At 47.0% G+C, this 23,016-nt stretch overlaps 1 protein-coding gene across 2 annotated transcripts; it reads left to right on the top strand.

The window, feature by feature from the left end:
* The first annotated feature begins 1,275 nt into the window (after positions 1–1,275).
* On the top strand, positions 1,276–22,708 carry TMEM39A (transmembrane protein 39A). 2 transcript variants are annotated; one of them, XM_086761082.1, is made up of 9 exons: positions 1,276–1,622; positions 14,164–14,357; positions 15,925–16,147; positions 17,525–17,608; positions 19,038–19,180; positions 19,677–20,025; positions 20,818–21,005; positions 21,521–21,641; positions 22,197–22,708. In XM_086761082.1, exons 2-9 carry the CDS (start codon positions 14,245–14,247, stop codon positions 22,428–22,430), a joined length of 1,455 nt encoding a protein of 484 aa, XP_086617208.1. In that variant the 5' UTR covers positions 1,276–1,622; positions 14,164–14,244; the 3' UTR covers positions 22,431–22,708. The 2 variants fall into 2 exon arrangements, with proteins under 2 accessions (XP_086617208.1, XP_086617216.1); XM_086761090.1 differs by having other exon boundaries at positions 1,289–1,453.
* Positions 22,709–23,016: the final 308 nt, after the last annotated feature.

The raw sequence follows: 23,016 nt of genomic DNA, 5'->3' as shown, positions 1-23,016 counted from the left end.
TCTTGTTATGGTTGTGAAAGCTAATAATTCAAAGATTGATTACTTTTCACCAGTACAGCTCCCCAGCTTTGGGCTGGCCCCTACAAGCTGGCCCAGAAGTCATTTGCTGAACACTGCTCAAAAAAGCCTTGGGTTGGTTACGGGGCTAGCAGGTCGAGTGATTCTCCCCCTCCGCTCTTGTGAGATCCCACCTGGAGTATTGCATCCAGCTCTGGAGTCCTCAGTACAGGAAAGACATGGACCTGTTGGAGCGAGTCCAGAGGAGGGCCATGAAGATGATCAGAGGGTTGGAGCACCTCTCTTATGAGGACAGGCTGAGAGAGTTGGGGCTGTTCAGCCTGGAGAAGAGGAGGCTCTGGGGGGACCTTAGAGCAGCCTTCCAGCCCCTGAAGGGGGCTTATAAGAAAGATGGGGAGAAACTTTTTAGCAGGGCCTGTAGTGATAGAACAAGAGGTAATGGTTTTAAACTAAAAGAGGGAAGATTTAGATGAGATATAAGGAAAAAATTTTTACAATTGGGGTGGTGGAACACTGGAACAGGTTGCCCAGAGAGGTGGTGGATGCCTCATCCATGGAAACATTCAAGGCCAGGTTCGACAGGGCTCTGAGCAACCTGATCTGGTTGAAATGTCCCTGCTCCTTGCAGGGGTTTTGGACTAGATGACCTTTAAAGGACCCTTCCAAACCTAACCATTCTATGATTCTATGGTTTCGTGTGAACCACCGCCAAGCTTTGATTCTCTGCTGCCGCTTAGTGGCTGTTGCAGATACAACCCGATGTCCCTGCCCCGCTGCTCGCTCTTCCCTGGCTCTGTCAGTGCCTGAGGCTGTCCTGAGCACCTGTGCGAACCTTCTAACGTGTGCGGGTGGCCCCGGTCTTACCCCGTTGTGGCACTGCATCGCACCTCAGCCCAGGCTGGCAGTGCCAGCAGGACTTTACAGCTGCTGATGTTCAGTCATGGGATAAGTAGATTTGCTGGCTGTCATGAAGCAGTTAATCATGATTATACTATAATTATTATCTATTATTATAATTTTTTGGCATCTCATTATGCAAAACTCAGCGAAAAGGACAAACTGGCGGCAGCACCGAGGCCAATACAGCCGGTAACGCGGCCGGGCGGCCCTGCTGCTGCCACCACCAAGATGGCGGCGTGGCGCGGCCGACCCCGCCCCCGCGGCGCCTTTCCCTCCCTGGGCCGGCCGGGGCCGGCGGCCGCCGCGGTGGCTGTTGCTGCCGCCGCCGCCGCCTGTCGCCCTGTGATGAGAGCATCAGCCCTCACTGCCACGTCTCCCGGGCAGCTGCGGCGGCGCGGGCAGCCGGCGGTGTGCAGGGCCGCGCCGGGGCGCCGAGACCGGGTCCGCCCGCCTCCTCCTCTTCTTCCCTGCCTTTCCTTTCCCCTCGGGGCGGCCGCCCGCCTCTGCTCCTGACCCGCCGGCGGGCAGCGGCGAGGTGGGTTTGCCCGGCGGGAGGAGGGGCACTCGTCGCCGCAGCCTCGTCGCCCGCCGGCGGTCCGGGGGGCTGCGGGGACCGGGGCTCGCCGCCGGGCTGCTGCCGCCGGAAGGAGACCCCGCTGCCGGCCGATGTCCGAGCCGCGCCGCCGCCGCCCGCGCTTGGATGTGTGAGTACCGGCCCCGCCGCTCCCTCGGGGCGGCTCCGCTCACGGGAGAAAACCCGAGCGGCCGAAGCGGGCTCCCCGGGGCCAGGTGGCCGAGCTGGCTCCCGCCGGAGCCCCCGCAGGCTGCCCGGTGCGTGCGGTGCCTCCCGTCCACCTGAAACTTCGTGTGTGTGAGTGTGAAGTGAGGGGGCGGGGGGGCTTCTGATGGCTTTGTTCCGTCGTTCGGGTAAGATACGGCGCGAGGTCCCGGGCTTCTCGTTTTAGACGGTTCCTGATGCGTCTGGGTTAAAGCAAGAGGTGCCAGCACGGTGCTGAGCAGCGGGTGCTCCGTGATAAGGGGGGGTTCGAGGGTTGGTTACACCCGGGGAAGTTGGTCTGGGGTCACGAGTAAGTTTGCTTTGGGCTTTAGAAACGCTGTCCCTACGTAGTCAGTCCTGGAAGGGAGGTGGGAGAGGACTCTATCCTGTGGAAGATGAAGAGCTGAGGCAATCTTCTGTAAGTCCACCAGAAGGTACCGTTTCCAGAATGGACATGGGTGCACGTCTGTATAGCTGTTCTTTTTTGTACCACTAAGAAAACAGTGTCTCAATCATCCTCCACTACATAGGATAACAGTTAGGCTGATAATTTTCCTTATTACATGAGGTAGGTCCTTCACCAGTCCAGCATCATTTTAACATGTGAACGTGCAGCTGAAACAGAGGCAGCTTTGTTTGCAGTGTACGATCGCTCTCGTGCGTGCTTTTTCATTGTGAATAACAGGCCCCTCGTGTCACCGGCATCTGTTACAACTGCAAGTAAAGGAATGAGATGTCTGTATTCCAAAGCAGCGAGTTGTAAAGTTTTTGGAGATGAGGCATCCCTTCTGTAACCAACTCAGGTCTGTTAATGCTCTGTGATCAGAGGAATACAGTAGTACAGGGATGGGGATGGGGCTGGAATGGCTCAGCTCTGAGATGTCAAGAGCAGAGCAGGACCCCAGCCTTTTAACCTGCAGTCTGCTCCTTTGTTCACCTCCTGGCACGCCTGTTTTTGGAGTGGCTTTGTTTCTGACACTTGTTTCTCCTTCCAGCTGCTTCTCTAGAGTGCCGGCTCCTTCAGCTGAGGTGCTTGGTATCGTGATCAGATGATGACTGACAGTTTACTCTGCTGGTAAAACCTGGGCCCACTGAAGCCAAAGTGGTAGCGCGGCGATGTTGGCCTCTGTGGGAGTTGTGCTGAAACTTCACCTGCTCCTTGTTGTCCCTTATGGGACTGGAAGTTCTTCAGGTGTAGATGAAGCTATTCCTTGTTTCTGTTCTTGAGCATCTTTGGCTGAGGTTTTGCAGTACAAACCACCACGTACAGTGGGAATGCTGCTCAGGTCCAATTTATTTGGAAGGACAGAGGAGCTCGGGTAGTATCACTTACCCAGTTAACTGTGTCCAATGTGATGTGTACTTCTAAACTCAAGACCACAGAGGTCTGCATGCCTCCTGTACAGGTCATTCCTAGCTGTCTTTTTGCAGACCTAGTGACTTGTGGGCATTTGAGACCTCATTTTTCAGAAAATCCAGGTATCCACGCTCCTACTGTTAGAGGTATCTATTATTGCCTCAACTTGAGCATTCAAAATCATTGCTAATTTAGAAAAGGCAAGCCTTTTATTTTTATTTTTTACTTTACTTTTATTTTTTACAATCTTTGTGACTGTAAAATGGGGATAAAACATTTTGCTTCTTGCTTTTGCAGAGTATATTTCTATTCTGCTTGTAAGAAGAAAAACTCTTTTAAAAACTTATGATGTACATGTTAGTACCTAGCTGAATTATTACTTTTACAGAGACACTAATGGCATCCTCCAGTAGCTAAGAAATTAAAGCTACTGTAGTGTTAGTGGCCTGCTTGTATTAGCAGTATATGCGTGCTGATGAAACATCGCCGATGTAGTTATATTGTTAACATATTGCTCAAAAGCATACAGACCTAATCACTTTTTTTCTCTTTGCTTTTTTCACGCACTGCTTTTTGGCCTGATACTTCAGAGAGAGACCAGGCCAAGTGCAAGGTCCTGCACATGGGTCGTGGCAATCCCAGGCACAAATACAGGCTGGGCGGGGAATGGATTGAGAGCAGCCCTGAGGAGAAGGACTTGGGAGTGCTGGTGGACGAGAAGCTCAACATAAGCCGGCAATGCGCCCTTGCGGCCCAGAAGGCCAACCGCATCCTGGGCTGCATCAAGAGAAGCGTGGGCAGCAGGTCGAGGGAGGTGATTCTCCTCCTCTACTCTGCCCTGGTGAGACCCCACCTGGAGTACTGTGTCCAGTTCTGGAGCCCCCAACACAAGAAGGACATGGACCAGTTGGAGAAGGTCCAGAGGAGGGCCACGAAGATGATAAAAGGGCTGGAGCGCCTCTCTTATGAGGACAGGCTGAGAGGGTTGGGGCTGTTCTGCCTGGAGAAGAGAAGGCTCTGGGGAGACCTGATAGCAGTCTTCCAATACCTCAAGGGGGCCTACAGGAAAGATGGGGAGAGGCTGTTCAGTAAGGCCTGTTGGGATAGAACAAGGTGTAATGGTTTTAAAATAGAGGGGGGTAGATTTAGATTGGATATTAGGAAAAAATTTTTTTACAATGCGAGTTGTAGAACACTGGAACAGGTTGCCCAGAGGGGTGGTGGAAGCCCCATCCCTGGAAACAGTCAAGGCCAGGCTGGATGAGGCTCTGAGCAACCTGATCTAGTCGGGGATGTCCCTGCTCCTTGCAGGGGGGTTGGACTAGATGACCTTTGAAGGTCCCTTCCAACCCTAACCATTCTATGATTCTATGATTATGTATGTAGTATTTGAGAAGGAAAAAACCACACCTTTCTGCTGTTTTTGGAATTGAGCAGCACTGAACACAAATCCTCCTCTGAAAGTGGAGAGTATTACAAACTGACTTGGGTGACTCAAGTCTGGATATCATGAAACTAACATTTTTTCTCTTCTGCAGGCATCAAATCTGGATGTTTGAGAACACAGCAAGAGCATTTATACTAGAAATGGTTGTTAAGGTGGCTTCCAATTTCCGTGAGCGTTCAGTTCACAAGCCAGTTGGGCCACTCAGTACGACTCGGTAGAGTTACAGCTCCTAAACATGGATATGGTGCAAAGCAACAAGATAGTAGTCATTCTGAAACCATCCTACTCATCAGTCTCAGTGCTTTCCCTGTGTCTCAGTATGAAATCCTGGACAAAAAGGTTTTTTTCTGGCTGTTGCAAGCACGTGGTTCAGTTTTAGTTTATGGATGTGAAACTCTTGAGTTGGAGGGGTTGGATTTGAACTCTGGATTTAAAGAAGAGATATTCTGTCAATACAAAGATGTATGTGCTTTTAGCACTGGTGAAAATCAGTTAGAGATCTGGCTGAATTTGTTTACTGTTAGAATGTTTGGTCTTAAAAATATTACCCGTTTCTGACCATTCTTTTGTTTGTCCATTGTGAAGCTTTATGTCCTGGTATGTTTATAGACTGAGAAATACAGAGAAGCATTTAATTTGGCTTGCAGAATGTACCTAAATGCTTGAGATCTTTAGACGTTAGTGTTACTTGATCTGTCATACCTAATAGTGTAGTATGATACTCTGTTATATTTTGCTTTTTGAGGCCAAATTTTTGTTCTCCTTGTGCTGCCATTCAATTGGAGAACTGATACAATTTGATGACAGTACTGCAGTGCTAGCTTATGTACAAGAAACCATAAGGAAGATATGAAATTACAACAATTGACCTTCCTCTTCTTTTGGTGATCCCTTCCCTCTGCCATCTCCTTAATCCACTCTCTGGCAGCGCAGTTTGGCATGTCCCGGTAATGGATGGTGCCATGAAGTTAGCTCTCTCCTCTTCTTTGTTCACCTAACTACAGCAGGTCTCTTGTGCTGATGGAAACTTCAGTCCATTTACTTCTCGCCATACCACAACTACATAAGCAGCACAGCTCTTAGCAGGTAGATTTTTAAAATCAGAGGTAAATCTCTAGTAGTTGTGTGACTTGGGCGACTCGTTCCTGAGCTATCACAAACTCGCCTGAAAGATTTCCTGCCATTCTTCGTGGTGTGTAGTCATTGGAAAGTCACTTGCAACCTTTTTTTTTTGACTTTTTGGGCTGAACATGTTGCAAGCGGAAAACGAGACTTCTGGTGGGAAGTGAGTGTTATGCAAGTTAGTCACAAAAGCTGTGCAGGCTAGCGTGGTGCAGCGGTGTCCACATACGCTGGTGGATTTGAAATGGTTAGTTTAAAGCAAAATCATCAGTAGGCATCTGTAGCTCAAAATACAAGAGAGCATTTATGCAGGTTCAGACAGCTAAATTAGTCTGGGTATAATTAATTATACCAGGGATTACTGTATCCTATTGCGTTTTTCCAATCTGCTAGATTAGTTGCTCTGTGAATGGTCATATGAAGTTCTGAGCACCACCTACCAGAGTGTTAGAAGTTGAATTGAAGACCCTTATCGTTTTGCGGGGAACTTGTATATTACTTGTACCTGTTACTTAAGAGGCAAGTAGAGGAGAGTTGATGTATTCTCGTATGTGTTTTATATTTTAATGCAAATTTATGATTTATGCAAATTACAATTTATTTAGAATTCCTGGCAATAATTTTGCTTTTCCACAGTGTCAGGGATATGCAAGTTGTTATCCCAGTGATACTTTCCAGAATGAATCCCAGTGCGATGACTTGGGGTGAGGCTCGAGGAAGTGTTTCTCCCTTGTGTTCTACCCCATGCCTTCAAACTCATTGCTACAGATGGCAGATGCCTGCCTTATTTTTAGCTATGTGAGGACAAAATAGAAAAATCCTAGTGACTCTGCATGATTTGTCATCATGGCTGATCTCCATTAAATTAAACATAGGGATTGGCAGAGGAGCAAAACCAGCAGGAAAGCTGCTTCTGTTTGTTTTAAAAAAAGCTTGTCTAAAGCACTAAAATAATACTGTAAAAAATATTCACTACTACATACAGAGACCCCTGGGAGGAGAAGTACTTGCTGAACAGTTTATCCTGTTTGGGACAAGGAAATTGCGGTCTAAATTGGTAAAATAACTTCCCTGGAAGTCAGCTGAAGATGAGAGATTAAAAAGCAAAAAAGTTCCTGGCTTGCAGTCCTGTACTCAGGCCATTAGACCATGTGTATGTGTTCAGGGTTGGGAGGAGAATGCATATTTTGGTAGCTCTTGCTTGGCTGAAAATTATAAGATAGGCTCTTAAGGCAAGAGCATCTTTTTTTTTTTTTTTTTTTTTTTAACCCCTCCCCTCTCCCTGCCACCCATAGCCATCTGTTTTGCTGTGCATTTGCCCTGATAAGTTGGAAAGAAGATCTCAGTGGCCATAGCCAAAATTTCTCTCCTTTCCCAGTTGCTCTGTGTTGCACAGTGTAATGGCGGGCAGTTGGTGGCTGTGTGCTAGCAGCGCCCTGCCTGTGCGCAGTGTTTACTGAAGAGCTTTGGTGCAAGATGTACTTGGAGTGCGTGTTGATAAATTGTATTAACAGCCAGCTTTGATAGCTTTGCCCGTGTTGTGTCTGCTAATACATTGCCCTTGTGATTCAGCATTACTTCCCAACCAGTGGCCCTTTCTAAAGTGAACTTTTGTTTCTGTCTGTAATAGGCACGTGGAATTGGAGCTTAGAACTTTTGTGTTGTTACATACTCAAATCCTGGTTTGGACCTGAAGCTGAAACTGCTGAGCTTTCAGACGATAATGCAGGTTGTCTTTGAGAACCGTACGTCTAGCTCAGTCATTCCCACCAGCTCTTTACTTTGAACCTCTCACTCTGGATGAGGCTGGACTTGCTGTCCCTTTCCCCACACGATATAGGAGCGTGAGAACTGTAGGACCAAAATAGACCAGGACCCAACTGGTCAGGCGTGCATTTCGCTCTGCTGCTGGAAAAGCTCAACTTTGCAATTCTGTCTTGTTCTCACACCAGAACAAGCCAATGCTTTCTTTATTCTCAGATCCAGTATTTGGCTGTGAGTATTGCTGTACACATCAGAGGGGGCCAAAGAAAATTTTAGTGTCTTGCTAACGGTGATACTGTTGTCTTGGTGAGAAGCGCATTATCGGCCACTTGTAGCTGATGAGCCCTGAGGATCTTGTGTTGTGGGGGTTTTTAAAACTTTTTTTGAACATAATTTCACTTGTCTTCATTCATAGAATCATTATAGTCATTCATTAAAGTCTTACTAAGCTATTTACTTTGACCTTCTGCAGCAGTTAGTTGCACAAGGTAATTATATGGTTATGAGGTACTTTTTTATTACTCCAGGAATCGCGGCTTTGTTTTCATACTCGCCAGAGGTTCACTGAGAGTGCTTAGTGTGTCTGTCTTCTTTCCTCCAATTCACAAAGACTTGAACTCATCTGTATTCTGAAGAGGACCATATATCCTGCATACCTCTGGAAATCTCTTCCTCGCACCCTCTGAAGTAAGGCCTTTGAGGGGATTTTTAAGGAATGTGTAGGATTCGTGTTGGAAATCCTTCGCCATTTAAAAAAATTGCTTGTTCAATCTCTTTGATTACTTTCTTGAACTAGAGTGTTAAGAATTTACATCTGTGCCCTGTCCTTAAAGAGCATATCTGCAAGATGAGCTGAACTGAGCTTACTGCACTTTAACCCAGAGAGACTTTTCCTGGAAAACTTTTCTTTCCTGTTCCCATTTTTGTCAGTGGGCATTTGAAGTACCATGCTAGCTACAAACGACAAGTGCTTATCTTTAGCTGGAACTTTTATTTTCCTCACTTAATCTAGATGTCTGCTTAGCTCTATCTAGCCTTCCTTGCTGAAGATGCCTGAAATGAGTCATACAGTATGTATGCTGTTCATGAACTCTTGCCTTTTTCTTGCTACTTACACCCTTCAGTTTTGGCACGTGTGTAGAGGACTGATAGATGGAGCCTCTTCAGCCAGAGTTGTGCTGTATTATCAGAAAAGCCTATGCTGAATTGGTCTTGCTGGGTTGGTTTTGTTATTACTGAGGAGGTTCTTGGTTCTTAGTCACTAAGCAAAAATTAGTCTTGCTGGTGTGTCACCTGACGGCAGTGATTCACCGCCCAGCTTTGTCCTCCTCACCCGACCCTGGGCTGCGCTTTACGGGGGGGGGGCGTTTTCTGTCTCTCTCTGTACTGAATCTCCTTCTTAATCCATCGCTCTGTACAGCATGAGGATGTGGAAAATATGCTGACTTGGGAGACCTCCCTCCTAACTGGTTTTGCCTCCCAACCCCGGGGCCGGGGCCGAGCTGTGGGCCAGGTGGCGGGTGTGTGCCTTTGGAGCCAGCCTGAGTTGAAAGGTTGTGTTGACTTAGTGCTGGGGGAGCTCTGCGCAAGCCAAATATTTAGCTTTCCGTCTCATAACCTGTCTGTTGTTTCCTCCCTTGGAACAACCAAATGCTTTTTCGTTCCCAAACCCAGTTAGGGCTTTCACAAAAGTTTTGCAGCTTCTCAGCTTTTGGTGTGGCAGATGTGAGGGCACTGACAAGGTGGCCTCGTGACTGAAGCACGGGTGTAGCCATTGCTGTTTCTAGGCTCTGTTCTTGTTTTGTTTGGGGGTTTTTTGGTTTTTGGTTTTGTTGGTTTTTTTTTTTGGCACTGTGTTGGGTGAATCAGTTACGAGCTTTGTGTCTCAGTTTTTCCATCTGTCAAAATGTTTTTATTTAAATAAATAAATGAAAAACCTCACACTAAAAGGAAGTAAAAATAAGCCATAGTAACTAGGACTTACAGCAGTTCAAAAGAAAACTTGACTATAAGGTGAATTTGCTGAGAAAAGACATTAGGATTTCTGGACAAATGCAAGTTTGGGACTAGTTGGCCAGCTACAGCGACTTGAAGTGAGGATATTAGTAACCAAGAGACCTTTTACATTGCTTGTTTCAATTTTGGAGACTGACAGACGTGGGAAGTAGGAAGAGAAGAAAGAGCTGTTTCTCTGCCAGCTGAAAGTCACAACTGTTACGGTATATATTTAATCCCAAAGATTAGAGAATCCTACCCTATTTTCCTCCTCCCATCCTTCTAAAAGTGGTTTCACTGGGGGCTAGTAACTTTCTCTTCCAGTCTTGCAGACATGGTTTTTTTAAATAAGCTGCTGTCAGGGACACAGTGAGCTGTTGTTACGTATGGGGTGACAACAGAAGCTGTACAGGTGCTGGCTGTGCTGTGCCATGGCAACCCTGGGGACAGAGCCTTTCACTCAGGCCAGAGTGAACTGTCCAGGTCTTAAATGGTCACTTGCCTTTGTGGTCTGGGAGCTTGCACCTTGGAGCTTATCCAGACAGTCCAGTTCCAGGATATATCTTCCTTCTTGAAGGAAAAGGACCTAGAAGCCAGTGCTCCTGACAAGAGGGGGACAAGCAGCTGCTGCAGCGGGAGGAGGAATTGCCAGATACCTGGATGCAGGAGTGCTCTGGAGATGTGTGGTGCTGCTTGCCGTGGCACTGAACGGCTGCTTCTGGCACTGCTGCTTCCATGCTCCCTGGCTTGTACTTTCCCTGTGCGGTTCCCAGTTCCTTTATCCTTTTGTCTTGGACTTGATGCTAGCTGTAGTTCAGTGTATTACCACTAGCACTTGGAGGGGCTGGAAACATCGATGGTGTTTTGCCAGCGCTGGTAGTTCCCCATGCTTCGTGTCAGTGGTCTGCAGCCGTGCCGCGGGGGTGGCCTGCTGCACTTCCCTGCAAGGGAGCTCTGCACACGTGGCAGGTGTGTTTCCGTGCCTGCGTAGCCCTACAGCATGACCACCCCGAATGGAAAGTCTTGCTAGCAACCCAGACAATGCTGGGAACTTCTGTGCTACTGAAGAGGAGGAGGCAGGCAGAGCTCCCTCACTAACGGCCGCAGAAGTAACGTGTTGCTTCACCCCAAGACATCATGTGCTTACTTGGCAGGAAGAAGGCTGCTTTGATCAAGATGGAGAGTTGCAACGAGAGACCTGTGGTCTTCTCAAGCTGTGTTGCTGCAAGTGAGGGTGGCCACATTTCCCTTTCTGCTCTTGAGAGTATCTGCTTGTAGGACTTGTGGAGCCAAGGAGAGACTCTTGAATGTTTTCCAAGCTCTGAGAGTTCTCACGCCTTGGTGCAGCGAGCTTCCCGAGAGGATTGGAGGCTTGGAGTTTTCTCCAATTGAAAAAACGTTAACGCCATCAAAATAACTGGCTGAGCATCGTAGTGTTTCCAGCAAAGAGATGGGGAACCAGGCAGACTTTTCATTCTGATGAATCACTGACTCTCTCCTAATTTGCCTCTTGTAAGAGCTGTTTGGGCAGCTGCTGATGCAGGAACATGATTGTGAGTGATGATCCCTGGGGAGCAGGACCAGGCTGCATGCTGCTTCACCTCTGAACTGGTGGATAGCTCATCTGCTTAGCTCTTCATCAGTAAAGCCTTGCTCACAGCTGTGGTTCTTGCCTGCCTCCATCCTGCCTCGTCAGGGTAGCTGGGGAGCTGATGAGAAGGAGGGGTATTGGTGTAGAGAAACAAAATGCCCAAGTCCTAGAAGCAGAAATTGCAGATCAGAGGGTCTGATGCCTTACGTTCCTGGATTTTCCTACAACCATGTCACAGCTGAAGGTTTTGTCTCTGTCCCAAAGAAAGAGCGTGGTCCCTCTCTAGGACCCAAGAGCTCTCTGTACCCATATCCCTTCCCTGGGTGTGGACAGGACCACAGTCCACTGCTGTGTAGCTGGTCCCCAGATTGTTCTTGCGTGTTTTTATGATGCCACATCTGCCTGAGAGGGGAGAACTTGGAAACTAGGCAGTTTCTGTTCTGGGGATGTTGAGGATGAAGGGACTACAATACATGACTTATTTTTATGGGAAATTATGGGTGAACTAGGAAGAACAATGTGGAATCACATTAATGGACTAAAGAGTCTTGTCAGGAAAAGCTTTTATCTTCCATTACTCACTTTTTATGCCTGTGACTTTATATAAAAGAATATCACTGATGGAGTGGGGACTCTGCAAACAGAGAAGGGAGCCTGGTAGACTCCCAGCTTGCTATGCAGGCTCTTTATTAATATGACTTGGATGCACACAGGAACCTTATCTGTTGGAGTAAAGGGTCATGGACACTTTTTTTTTTTCTTGTTAGCATATTTTTCACAGTAGAATCATGCCTTTATTTATTGATTGAAAACTATAAAAAGGCTTTTTCCCATGTTTCTCTCCTCAAAAAGGAGGGTTGTTGATTGGTTCAAGGCCAAAAAAAAGCAGACTTAGAGTAAAGCTGATCTGTAATCTTACTGCTTTGTTTAACTTCATCTGGGGAGCTTCAGTTTTGTGTGGCTAGTTTTACAAAACAAAAGCGAACAAAAAAGGAACAGTTATTAGGCATTTTTTGCTCTAACAGTCACCTACATAATTTGATCAGGCTCCAGTAAAGTAAAGTTGTTTAAAGCTTGGCTTGAGGAACTGCCCAGTCTATATGTTCATGAATCACTGTGAAAGGGCTTATTCAAGTCCATTTAAAATATGGTGCACTGACGTTAAGGAGGGCTCTTTGCACAGGCTTTCTTCTTTACTGGTAGAAACCTGCATTACCAGAGGGTGGAAGAGCGATTACTCAGTGTCCAAGTGTCTGTATTGGCAAGTGCATGAAACGTACTAATGAGATAATAGTAATGAGAGCTGTTAAATTATTTACATGAATTATTGAACGTGGCATAAAATACCTTCCACTGTAAATATCACTAATTAGACCACCAATGTGTTGCATCCATTATCATAAATATCCTGTAGGTTGAATCAGACGAATTGTTTTAGCTTCCACAGTCCCTGTAGTAGTTTAATTTGGCTTTAAATTACTTTCAAAGTTGCTCCTTTTAGAGGTTTTTATCATTATTTTTTCTTCACCTTAGCTGCTTATATATAGTGTCTGGATGCCCTAAGTGAATTCTGCATTGTCTGTTGCTGCCCCTGCTCATCTTGTGCGTGCAGAAGAATTTTTTTTCTGTTCATATTAATTCTTGAAATAGAAATACTCCCAAATAAAACCTAGAACATCTTAGAGAAAGTTCTCTGAAAGCTTTAGAGTCTTGACTAGAAAGGTAAGGAAGGCTTCAGTTCTCCGTTATGTTGTCATTGGAATTATAATTACAGTTTTGAAGTCTGCCAAAAAACATTATTTTCCTCCAAACTCAAATTGTCCAATGTTTGCTCTCTCCTTTCATACAATTTCACAACTCCTTTTGGTTTTTTTTCTTTCTTTTTTTTTCTTCTTCTCTTTTTTTTTCTTTTTGGTAAGTGACCTTCATGTGAGTATGTAGAAAGCATTTGTCTTTCGAAACATCTTGATTTTTGTTGAAATTTTGAGAATTGGTTATTGGAGTAGAGATGAACTATGGGCAATTTTAATATAAAGGACAATTCTCTGATGGAGGTTTTTAGAATAGTTCTCCTGCACACTGTGTTCATGGCGACAGTGGTGTGACTCATTGAGCAAACTTCCTGGCATTTCTGCCAGCTGTGATTTCTCAGGATTTTAAAGGAGGTGATATATAAATAGACAATAGGTTCCATCTGTAAATTTCTAAGCTAGATCCAGAGTCTCCTAGAAGGTGGACATGTTTTTTTGAACCCTAGGTTGGTTCTGGCTATGATATTTTGCCAAAAGGGCAGCTGATTCGTCTCCAGACATGCAGACACACCAGTCCTCATAGCGAGATGCTAGCTCAGTGTCTTGATTCTGTACAGCTTGCGCGCTTGGAATGACTTCCAGCTTCACATTCCAGTTCAGCCCCTCACTCTCTTATGTCTGCTAACCTTGAGAAACTTACCTGACTCCTGAAATCCTTGCAGTGTCATGTGGGAGACCAGTAAAATAAAAATAAATAAATATTTTCAGGTTTTTTGATATTTTTTTTTTTCCGAGGCTGGGATATGTGATTGCCTAGCCGTGCATTTGAAGGACATGCATACAGGTGCGTTTTGCTGCACTACTCTGCTAGCTAGAACCACTTTTAAATTTATGTCCTACCATCATGTCAATCAGGCTTTCTTAGCACAGAAGGGAGCTGAACCATGCAGTTAACTCCATGGACATCAATTAAGACTGACTATTCTGAGCTCTGGCAGAGGGGGTCCCACATCAGAGCCTGTGAAGTGATGTGTTGGGTGGTTAAAAAGACCTGCAAAGCTCTAGAAGCTCCTTGCACCAGAACAGGGAGAGAGCTCTTCCCAGGCTTGGTTGTGAAACGTGGCACATAGTTGTGTGGTCTGCAGCACTGGAGATGCTCCATGGCCCTTTCCAGCCAACAGGAAGTGCTAGCACTTGCTGGTGGCTAATTTAAGCGGCCACTTTTTAAAGACACAGTGTCTGTGGCGTCCGTTCTGTGTATGCAAGCAGAGGCTGATCTGGGGCTATTCAAATGGCACAGTGTTTTAGGGTGGTGATGGATGTCCCACAGGGCTCTGCATGTACAAGAGTGGTTTCCTTTTGCATGAGCTCTCTTGGCTGAGATGTGAACTAGGTGACCAGCAGTTTGCAGCCTGACTGATATTTCTACCTCCTTTGCAGACCTGGGAAGGCTTCGGGATCATTGTCTGGGTCTCAGGGAACAGCCTGTCGGAGGCATTGGAAGTGGATTGGTTCCTGGTCATGCCCGGTGGAAGGAGGGGACCCAGCCGGCAGCAGCTAAGCCGTTCAGCTTTGCCTTCTCTCCAGACGCTGGTTGGTGGGAGCTGTGGAAACGGTACTGGTTTGAGAAACAGGTGAGGACAAAGGTAGGGTTGTTGACACACCTGCAGCTAGGATAGCGCTGAAAGCTAGGAGCCTTGATTTGCTCTGAACTCGGCATGAGAGTGCAGCTTTGTGGTTGAAGTGAGGAACTGGGAGGTGGGAACCTTGAGCCCTCTGCTGTGCCTTTAGGCCACTCCAAGAGGGGCTCCTTCCATGCCCCTCCAAGAGGGAACATGCTTGACAAACCTCTTCCAGCTTCTCTTCCCAGCTCTGGCTGGCACGTGCTTCCCTCTGCGGCCCGTCTCTTCACTTCACGCATTGAAATCAGCCCTGTGAGGAGGATTGTGGAAGTGGTCTCTGCCACCCATTGCCACTCGCTGTGGTTGCAACAGCCAGGGGTGGAAATCACACAGTGCTCAGTTTGTCTTTCCCTGCAGCAGATCCCAGGGCAATGAGTCCTAGCAGATTGTGAGTCCTTGTTGCTTGCCTGCAATGCCACAAGGAGTTGGTGTGACATGTCAGAGCTCAGCTGTGAGTCCCTCTCTTACCTGATAGAAAGGCAGGTCGGGAGGATGCCTGTATTCTGTTTTAGCCCTGCTGGCTGCAGATCAAACTAATTCTCACAGTTGGAAAAGCTCATCTCCATTTTCTGGGGAAGTTGGAGGCTGAAAAAGGAACACACGGTGACATTTAGATCTCCACATTTGGCACAAAGACTTTAAAGGTCCCAGTGTTACTTCCTTCCATACTGAAGTTACCGGACTGGAGAAACTATTTGCTGCATGTTGAGGCCCTGATCTGATATACTTCATTCTTACAGAGTAGAGAGATCTAAGCCATTTAGCTTTGGCCTTTAAAGACTTCTCTGGCTGGGACAGATGGATGGCACATTCTTAGGTTCTTGAGGAACAAATGACTGTGTTGAGACCATGGAGTCAGTGCCCTAAGGTCCTGGGGAAACGTTGCTTATCCTGGTTTCAGTCAGACACAGCATAGTTTATGTCTGAACTTCCTCCATCAGTTTAGTCTGCTGGAGCTTTTAGTTGTCCTGGCCTCCCCTGAAAGTTAGGAAAGAAGGAAGTGTGAGAACAGTTGAGAGGTCAGCCTCTAAGAAGTGGCTGAACTCCTCCATTCCATTTTTAGTTACCTCTCTCCTGAAGAGAGGAACTGTGAGCAGAAAGATGATGGGCACTTTGCAGTACTGGAGAAGGGTGCTGGGTGCTACTGTAATGTCCTAGTGATGGGTGGAAGGAGCCAACAATTAAGTGCTCTGGCACAGAGTCCTCAATGAGAGTTACTTCCTCGCTCAGTACCTCTGTTCCTCTATCTGCAAGTTTACTGAAATATTGCTGAGTATGTCACAGCACCTCTGGCAGACCGATCTGTTGTCTAAAGAAAATGCTGGATAAGGGTTTTGTCTGAGCTAAGAAGATGAAGCTCACTATCAGTCTTGTGCCAGAGATATGAATGCAAGACTGGTACCATTTCTCTTCTAGCAATGCCCAGTCCTAAATTCACAACCCCAAGCACTCCCTGTCCTGAAAAATGGTAGAGGTGATGTGGAATGTTTACCAAGTGAGTGATACCTGTCTGCTTCAGGAATGGTAGTGCCATCAGCCTCTCCGCGCCTCCTATCACAGCGCTGATTACTCCAGAGCCTGTACGTCACTGCCGGATCCCTGAACTGCCATTGGATGGGAGCCTTCTCTTTGAATTCCTGTTCTTCATCTACCTACTGGTAGCCCTCTTCATTCAATACATCAACATCTACAAGACTGTCTGGTGGTACCCATACAATCACCCTGCTTCCTGCACCTCACTGGTGAGTTCCCCAGCAAATGGCATCACTCGTGCTTTGTCATTACCCAGCTTCTTTCCATGCTTCTTCAGTCCAGGAGTCACCAAGTATTTGACATTAAGGGGGCAAAGAGGAGTTCATGTGCACCTCCATCAATGAGGGCCATGACATCCCCCATTTTACAGGGGAGAAAACACATGAAAGGTGAGAGAGAGAGGTGTCAGCAGGGCCCCTTCAGTGGAACTTGCAGATACTTGCATGGCCTTGCTAGCCCCTGGGGTTTGAAATGGAGTTGAGACTCCAGGAGCCCTCTGTGGGTGCCCCTTCCCAGTAGAAACAAGGGAGCCTGAGATAAGGGAGATGGTGGAAGTTTTAATTAGGATCTCACAGCAGGTCAGCAGCAGAGGATTTGGGGAGGGAGTCATATCCTCAGCTTACGTAAACCTTCTGGTCTCTTCAGTTGCAGTCTTATTCCTGCCCAGTAAGCTGCACAACATGGCAGGGACCTGTACCTGAGTCAGCAAACCTCATTTGAGTGAAGCTAGCATCTGAAGTGGTCCTTTAATTTATACTGTGTCCTTGCTGCTTGGAAGCATGAGGTGGTTGCTTAAATAACTAGACCAACAGGTGGTGCTGGTGTTCCATTTATCCAGCTATTACTTTCAAGTTCAGCTATGTAATGCTGGACACAGCTTGCTTTGAAGAAAAAGCATTCTGGTTTAGGCTCCCTACCTGGCAGGATTTAGTGGTCATATTTTTGTTCCCATCAGAAGTCAAGCATTCTTGTTCATCCAAAATGTCCTTGAAGTTCCAGAGAGCAGTATTCAAAGTCTATTAATTGTTCTAGCCAGAACACATTTGATGACTTCACTCAAAAATCGTAAGAGGTTTAAGAGCTTTATCTAACTTGATGCAGCCAGAGCCAACATTAAATGTCTAATACAGATCTATGGCCTGTGAAGATTATATTTCTCAGATCAGCTTGATTATCAGGGAGCACTGATACCACGACCTAAAGTGAGCTAGCGTGCTCACTTTGGACTCTATTTCGGCTGCCCTTGCTCTGGTTGCTCAGTGGCTTTTCTCAGGAGAACTTGCAGGCTGTTCTCTGTAGTAGGATCCTGGTCCTACATCTCCCTTTGATCCCCAAAATACCTGCCTGAAGGGTGGGTTGTGGCTTTGTTTTGTTTTCAGTGGAAATCTCTCCATGGGAAGGAACGTCCATGTGGGGAAGATCTTCTGGAGACATTCCTGTGTTACTTCCTTCCTAATAGAGAGACTTGAGGAATGCTTACATGAGGTCCTAATACGCTCTCAGCAGCTAGCTTTCCAGTTGCACCCCAGCTGGGTGTTTTCAGAGCCCCTTCGCCTGGTGAAGACGTTTTCTTTTTCCTCCTTCAGAATTTTCACCTCATTGACTACCACCTGGCAGCATTCATCACAGTGATGCTGGCGCGGAGGCTGGTGTGGGCCATCATCTCTGAGGTAACATTCCCACTGCTCCCTCTCCTGTCTGTAGTACAGATTGCCGAGCATGACCATCCATGGCCTGAGAAGGTTCTGCAAGTTGGATAGCTGGAGGGTTTCTTCGCCCAGAACAAGTCTGAGCGTGAAGGACTAAGATTTTGGGATGCCCTTCTGCCTTGGAGTTTTCTCCTTGAGCCCATTCATGTCCTTCAGTATTGGGTAGCTCTGTTGCCTCTGCAGCTACAAGGAGATGAAATGGTCCCACTTGCTTCTTTATACCTGCAGGTGCAATACTGTACCTCACTGTATTGTGCCAGAGAAGTGGCTGAGACAATTGCAAGTCAGGTAGCAGAAAAGCAAATAAGGGGGTCAGCCAATACTGGAAGAATGAACAGGAGATTCGAGGGGAAAGGTCAGGAGGAGGACATCTGAGTACACTAAAGGGAAATAGGAATAGCTGGTAGAACTGCTTTTCTAGTCCTGGTTACTCAGTAACTCTGAGACTGTGGTCATGTCACCTCAGATTTTGAGAACCTCTCTGTGTTTGTGAGAGCAGAACTAGACCAAATGTATGTTTGAGAAAGGTAATTTTGAGAAAAATGGAAGTTCTATCCACTGAAATGGTTAATGCAACTCTAGGCTAAGCAACTAAGCAATAGGTTAAAAAAATAAATAAAATAAAGGAACGGTTATGTTCTGTTGAATAGGTGAATGGAGAAGATGGGCTCTTTAAAGTTCTCTTTTCAACTCCAGTTCCTGCCATTTTCATTTATGTGCACATCCTCCGAAAAACTTCCCGTAGACTGAAATGTCTGCATTGAAACCTTCCATGCCAGTTCTTGCGCATCCCATCTATTGGCTCTAACCCCTAAGAATCTTTTCATAGTTCAGTTGCCTTCTCCCCTCTGGAGACCGGAACAGGTATTCTTGCTGTCCTTTTGAAGGTGGTGCCTCCTCACTAGACTGCAGCCTGTACATCCAGTAGAGATGAGTGGTGGAAATCTAGATTTGGGATTGCCAAGGTGCATCGTCTTCTTTTCCCTCAGCTGAGAACTGTGACATTCCAGTTCTTTAGGAAAATTAATGCTGTAACCTGATCCTGCTAAAGGAAATGTGTTTCAGGCTATCCTGGACTATCATCAGAGGAATAAGGGACTTGAGCAAAAATATTTTCTACTTTGCAGCTCTGAATTTTTTTTTAAAGGCTCTATTTTAGTAATGCCTTACAACTTGTGCTTCTTTAAGTCTTTTGGACTCTGCCAATCATGAATAAAATCAAAGGTGTTCACCTTTGTAAGAGAGTCAGTTTCCTACTTCTGGGAGGCAGAGGGCAGCCACCCCTCTCTCTTACAGTGCCTCCTGGCACCCCTCTCCCTGCTTGTCTTCCGCAGGCACCCCCTGTGCACTAGTGTTACAGAGCTGCTGAGTGTTTCTTCTCCATTTGCAGGCCTCTCAGGTGGGTGCAACATCAGTGATTCACTACATGGTGCGCCTGGTGCTGCTCACCCTCTGTGGATGGGTGCTCTGCTGGACTTTGGTCAACCTCTTCCGCAGCCATTCTGTTCTCAACCTTCTCTTCCTGGGCTACCCGTGAGTGACACCACCTTGTACCTTCAGGGCAGGGGATAGCATAGCCGCTCGGGAGTGGCATGAGCCACCATGGGAAGTAGAGCTGTTGGTGGTAATCTGCCCCCAAAGGACATGTAGCCAAAAGTCTCCTCATCTTATGATTAAAGGGGAAGTAGGAATGGCCCGGGGATGATGTGAGAAGGTGGTGCTGAGCTGATGAAGCAAATTGCCTGCAGTGTGCTGTTTGTGGGAGGGACCTTTATTGTGGCTGAAGACTGAGCCACTGGGATCACTGGTTCCACAAATGGGATTCAAAGCAGCTTCTCTGCACAGGGGTCTTACAGGAGAAGACCCCTAGCCTCTTAGCAGGGAGAAGAGTTGACCACTAGCTTATGGAGTGAGGGTTCATATGTGATCTCCCTCTCATAAGGGCCAAAATCTGTTGAGAAGGTGCCCCTTGCCTCATGTTGGGATGGCTGTCATTTCAGCCCTTTTTTTTTTTTTTCTTTCCCTGCAGGTTTGGTGTGTACGTTCCTCTGTGCTGCTTCCACCAGGACAGCAGAGCACAGCCCCTACCTGCGGACTGTAGTTACTTGGTACAGGACCAGATGGTGGATGATGGGGCTTCAGCCGTCAGCAGCCTGGTCAAACCCAAAGATTTCCTCTCGCTTCTGTGGGAATCCCTCAGAGAACAGTTCAATAATCCTACATCTATCCCCACACACAGCTGCCCCCTCTCCCCAGATCTCATCCGCAATGAGGTGGAGTGCCTAAAAGCAGATTTCAACCGCAGGATCAAGGAAGTTCTCTTCAACTCTCTCTTCAGTGCCTACTACGTGGCATTCCTGCCACTGTGTTTTGTGAAGGTAGCTCTTGTCTGGCTTTCTCTGTGCCCCTGCCTGCCGTCTCCTTCTGAATGTTGTGTGAATTGCTGCCAGGCCAGATTCCTGGTTAATTCCCCTTTTCTCTGTCTCCCCTTTGGCAGCCCGGATAGCGGAGCATGGCTGCATCCGGAGTGCACTAGTACTGCTCCTGGTTGGCGGATAGGTATTGCCATAAATGTGATGCACCTCTAGTCCCATCACCCCACTTACTAACTCCCCTTCTCCCACTCCCTGTCCTAGGCAGATGGATAGCTGTGTTCTTCCTAGAAAAGGGAACCTGTTGTTACCTGCCTCAGATCCAACATCCTGGCTTTTGAGTGCTTGGATCAGAGGCTTTGATGGTCAGCCTATTAGAAAACAGAGCCAACTAGGATGCTTGGCTAGCTAAATCCAAGAACCTCTTGTCAATGTGGGGGTTGTATTTTTAATCTGTCATTTTTCTAACTTGAATGAGCTCCAGTTGGTGTAGTGAAATGGGCAGAGCTTCACAACTCATGTAGCAGTCTTGGTGCAATTGGTGCTTCTGGGGCAGTTCTGTGGCAAGCAGACCCCTTTGATACCTGCTGCTGGAGGAGGAGATGCACCAGCTGCAGCATCATCCCCTGCCCTTTCTCCTTCAGGTCATAAACTGTAACCCTCTGAAATCACCGGTCGAAAAGCGCATGCCTGTAATGTGTGGTGTGGGTCTGCTGGATGCACACGCAGTACGTCCCTCGTCATCCTTTCCTCTGTTTTGTGACAGCGGTGCCAAGTTCTTGTCTGGTCTCTTTGCAGAGCACCCAGTACTACGACATGCGCTGGTCCTGTGAACACCTCATCATGGTGTGGATCAATGCCTTTGTCATGCTCACCACTCAACTGCTGCCTCCCAAGTACTGTGACCTGCTCCACAGATCAGCTGCCCACCTCGGCAAGTGGCAGAAACTAGAACATGGTTCCTACAGCAATGCTCCACAGCATATGTGAGTGTGAGGATGGGGAGGGGTTGGCGTGCCCGGTAAGGGGCCAAGAAGACATTCTAGTAAATAAGCAAATATCAGCAGTGCTTATCAACGGAGGACACTTCTCCAATTCCCGTGCAACTCTGCTGGTCTTTCTGTTCCCTAGAAACAGAAACATCTGCTCTGAAGAGCTGTCTGAGCTCCTCTGGTCATAGCTGGTTCCTTCCCAGAAACAAACGTTGAAATTCTTCTTGGCTGGCGGAGAAGGAGCTTGTGTAGGGGCAGGGGGTGCCCCCCCCCCGCCACCTTCCAGTGTGGTGGGCAAGGTTCTTGCACTGGGAGCCATTTGTTCACTTTATTCAGTCAGAGTCTGCCTGGTGGGCTTGTGATCACCTCTCTGTGTTTTTCAGTGGGAGCTAAAACATGCTCTTGTGGCAGAGGCTTTAGTATTTTTCAAGATGCTGTCCATTCCTGTGAACCCGCGTTCAGGGGGTTGGGAGCGTGGATGCTAACGCTCTGGCATTCTTTCCCCACAGCTGGTCAGAAAACACAATATGGCCACAAGGAGTTCTGGTGCGACGTAGCCGATGCCTGTATAAAGCAGTTGGGCCTTACAACGTTGCAGTGCCTTCAGATGTGTCCCATGCCCGCTTTTATGCAAGTATCTCTTCTCTTGCTTGACGTGTTGTGATTGTGGGAGGGAGGAGAGGCTCCAACCTAGCTGCAGCACAGCAGATCGTGCAGAACAGAGTTCAGTGCTGCCCAACAGCCTGTTGTTGCTAAACAAAATAGCTGCGTGCAGCAGAGGGGCTTTCCCGTTGCAGTATTACAGTGATGTTTGGGCAAGATGGAAGCCACAGCTGCCTTGTCAGTGCTGTCTCATAGTGACACAGCTTTCCAACCAGGCAGTGGCATGTGCTTAGTAGGGTTCTAGTTAACATCTTCCAGGGAAATGGGAAAGTATGTCAGCTGGCCAGTAGGTTATTTCATCCATCCTCCCCTTCTCAAGCAAAATGACACTTCTACATGCCGTGTTTCTTATGCTGTTTTCCCTGAGTAGCAGCTAGCGGTGGCTGGAGTACAAACATTTCTTCTGCCTAGCACAGTGGTCACTAGCTCAGTGGTGCCTGACAGCATTATGTACATACCCTTCCCCACCTTAACACTGCAACAAATTGTAGAAATCTATCCTTTTTAACTGTTTCCCTACAGTTCCTTTTTCACCGTCCATTACGGCTGCTCAACCTGCTGATTCTCATCGAAGGCAGTGTGGTCTGCTACCAGCTCTACTCACTGCTGCGCTCAGAGAAGTGGAACCATACCCTGTCCATGGCCCTCATCCTCTTCTGCAATTATTATGTCTTATTTAAGCTCCTCCGGGACCGGATAGTATTAGGCAGGGCATACTCCTACCCACTTAACAACTATGGACTCAAGGCACACTAGGCCGGCCAAATGTGTACCCCTTCCCTTTCCCTTCCCACAGGGCAGGGAGGGAACCTCAAAAAAAAAATATTTTCATACAGTTCTATTTTTTTCTTGCGGCGTTTATAAATATTTAAAATATTTTATATTTTGTATACTATTGTTTTTGTGGGGCGGGAAGGGAACCAGTGGCAATTAAATGTCGCTTTATAAACAAGGTGTTATTTTATATATATAAAAAAAAAATCAATGTGTATATACCGTATATCTATACCCATACATATATCTATGTGAAGCAACAGGATTGTTTGTGTGGTCACTGTGTCCGCTTTCGCTCACACAACTGCCTTGCTATTGCATACTGTGGGGATAGAACTGCTATTCATGAGGAACTGGTCTGCTCTGGAACTTGGATAAGCTAACAGCCAGGGCAAGAAAGGAAGCACATGTGCCTTTCACCAGGAGAAGTAAAGTTTATCTTAGTAACCTCGGTACTAGGGAAGTCTTGGACTGGAAATGTGCACCAAAGTGATACCACTTTAGGGAAAGGGAGGAAGCAGTGTGCAGACAGACATACTTAAGTTCCTGTCAGTCAGTAAAAGCTCTC

The sequence above is a fragment of the Chlamydotis macqueenii genome, chromosome 1, assembly GCF_036417535.1.
Source record: "Chlamydotis macqueenii isolate bChlMac1 chromosome 1, bChlMac1.mat, whole genome shotgun sequence".
NCBI lineage: Eukaryota > Metazoa > Chordata > Aves > Otidiformes > Otididae > Chlamydotis > Chlamydotis macqueenii.
Note: the sequence above shows the minus strand (reverse complement) of the source record. Positions and strands in the feature narration are given on the sequence as shown.

Coding starts and splice junctions, on each gene's coding strand:
- TMEM39A (XM_086761082.1), top strand. CDS start 14,245: ATGCCCGGTGGAAGGAGGGGACCCAGCCGGCAGCAGCTAAGCCGTTCA. Junction 14,358..15,924: donor GGTACTGGTTTGAGAAACAG/GTGAGGACAAAG, acceptor TGTCTGCTTCAG/GAATGGTAGTGCCATCAGCC. Junction 17,609..19,037: donor TGTGGGCCATCATCTCTGAG/GTAACATTCCCA, acceptor CTCCATTTGCAG/GCCTCTCAGGTGGGTGCAAC.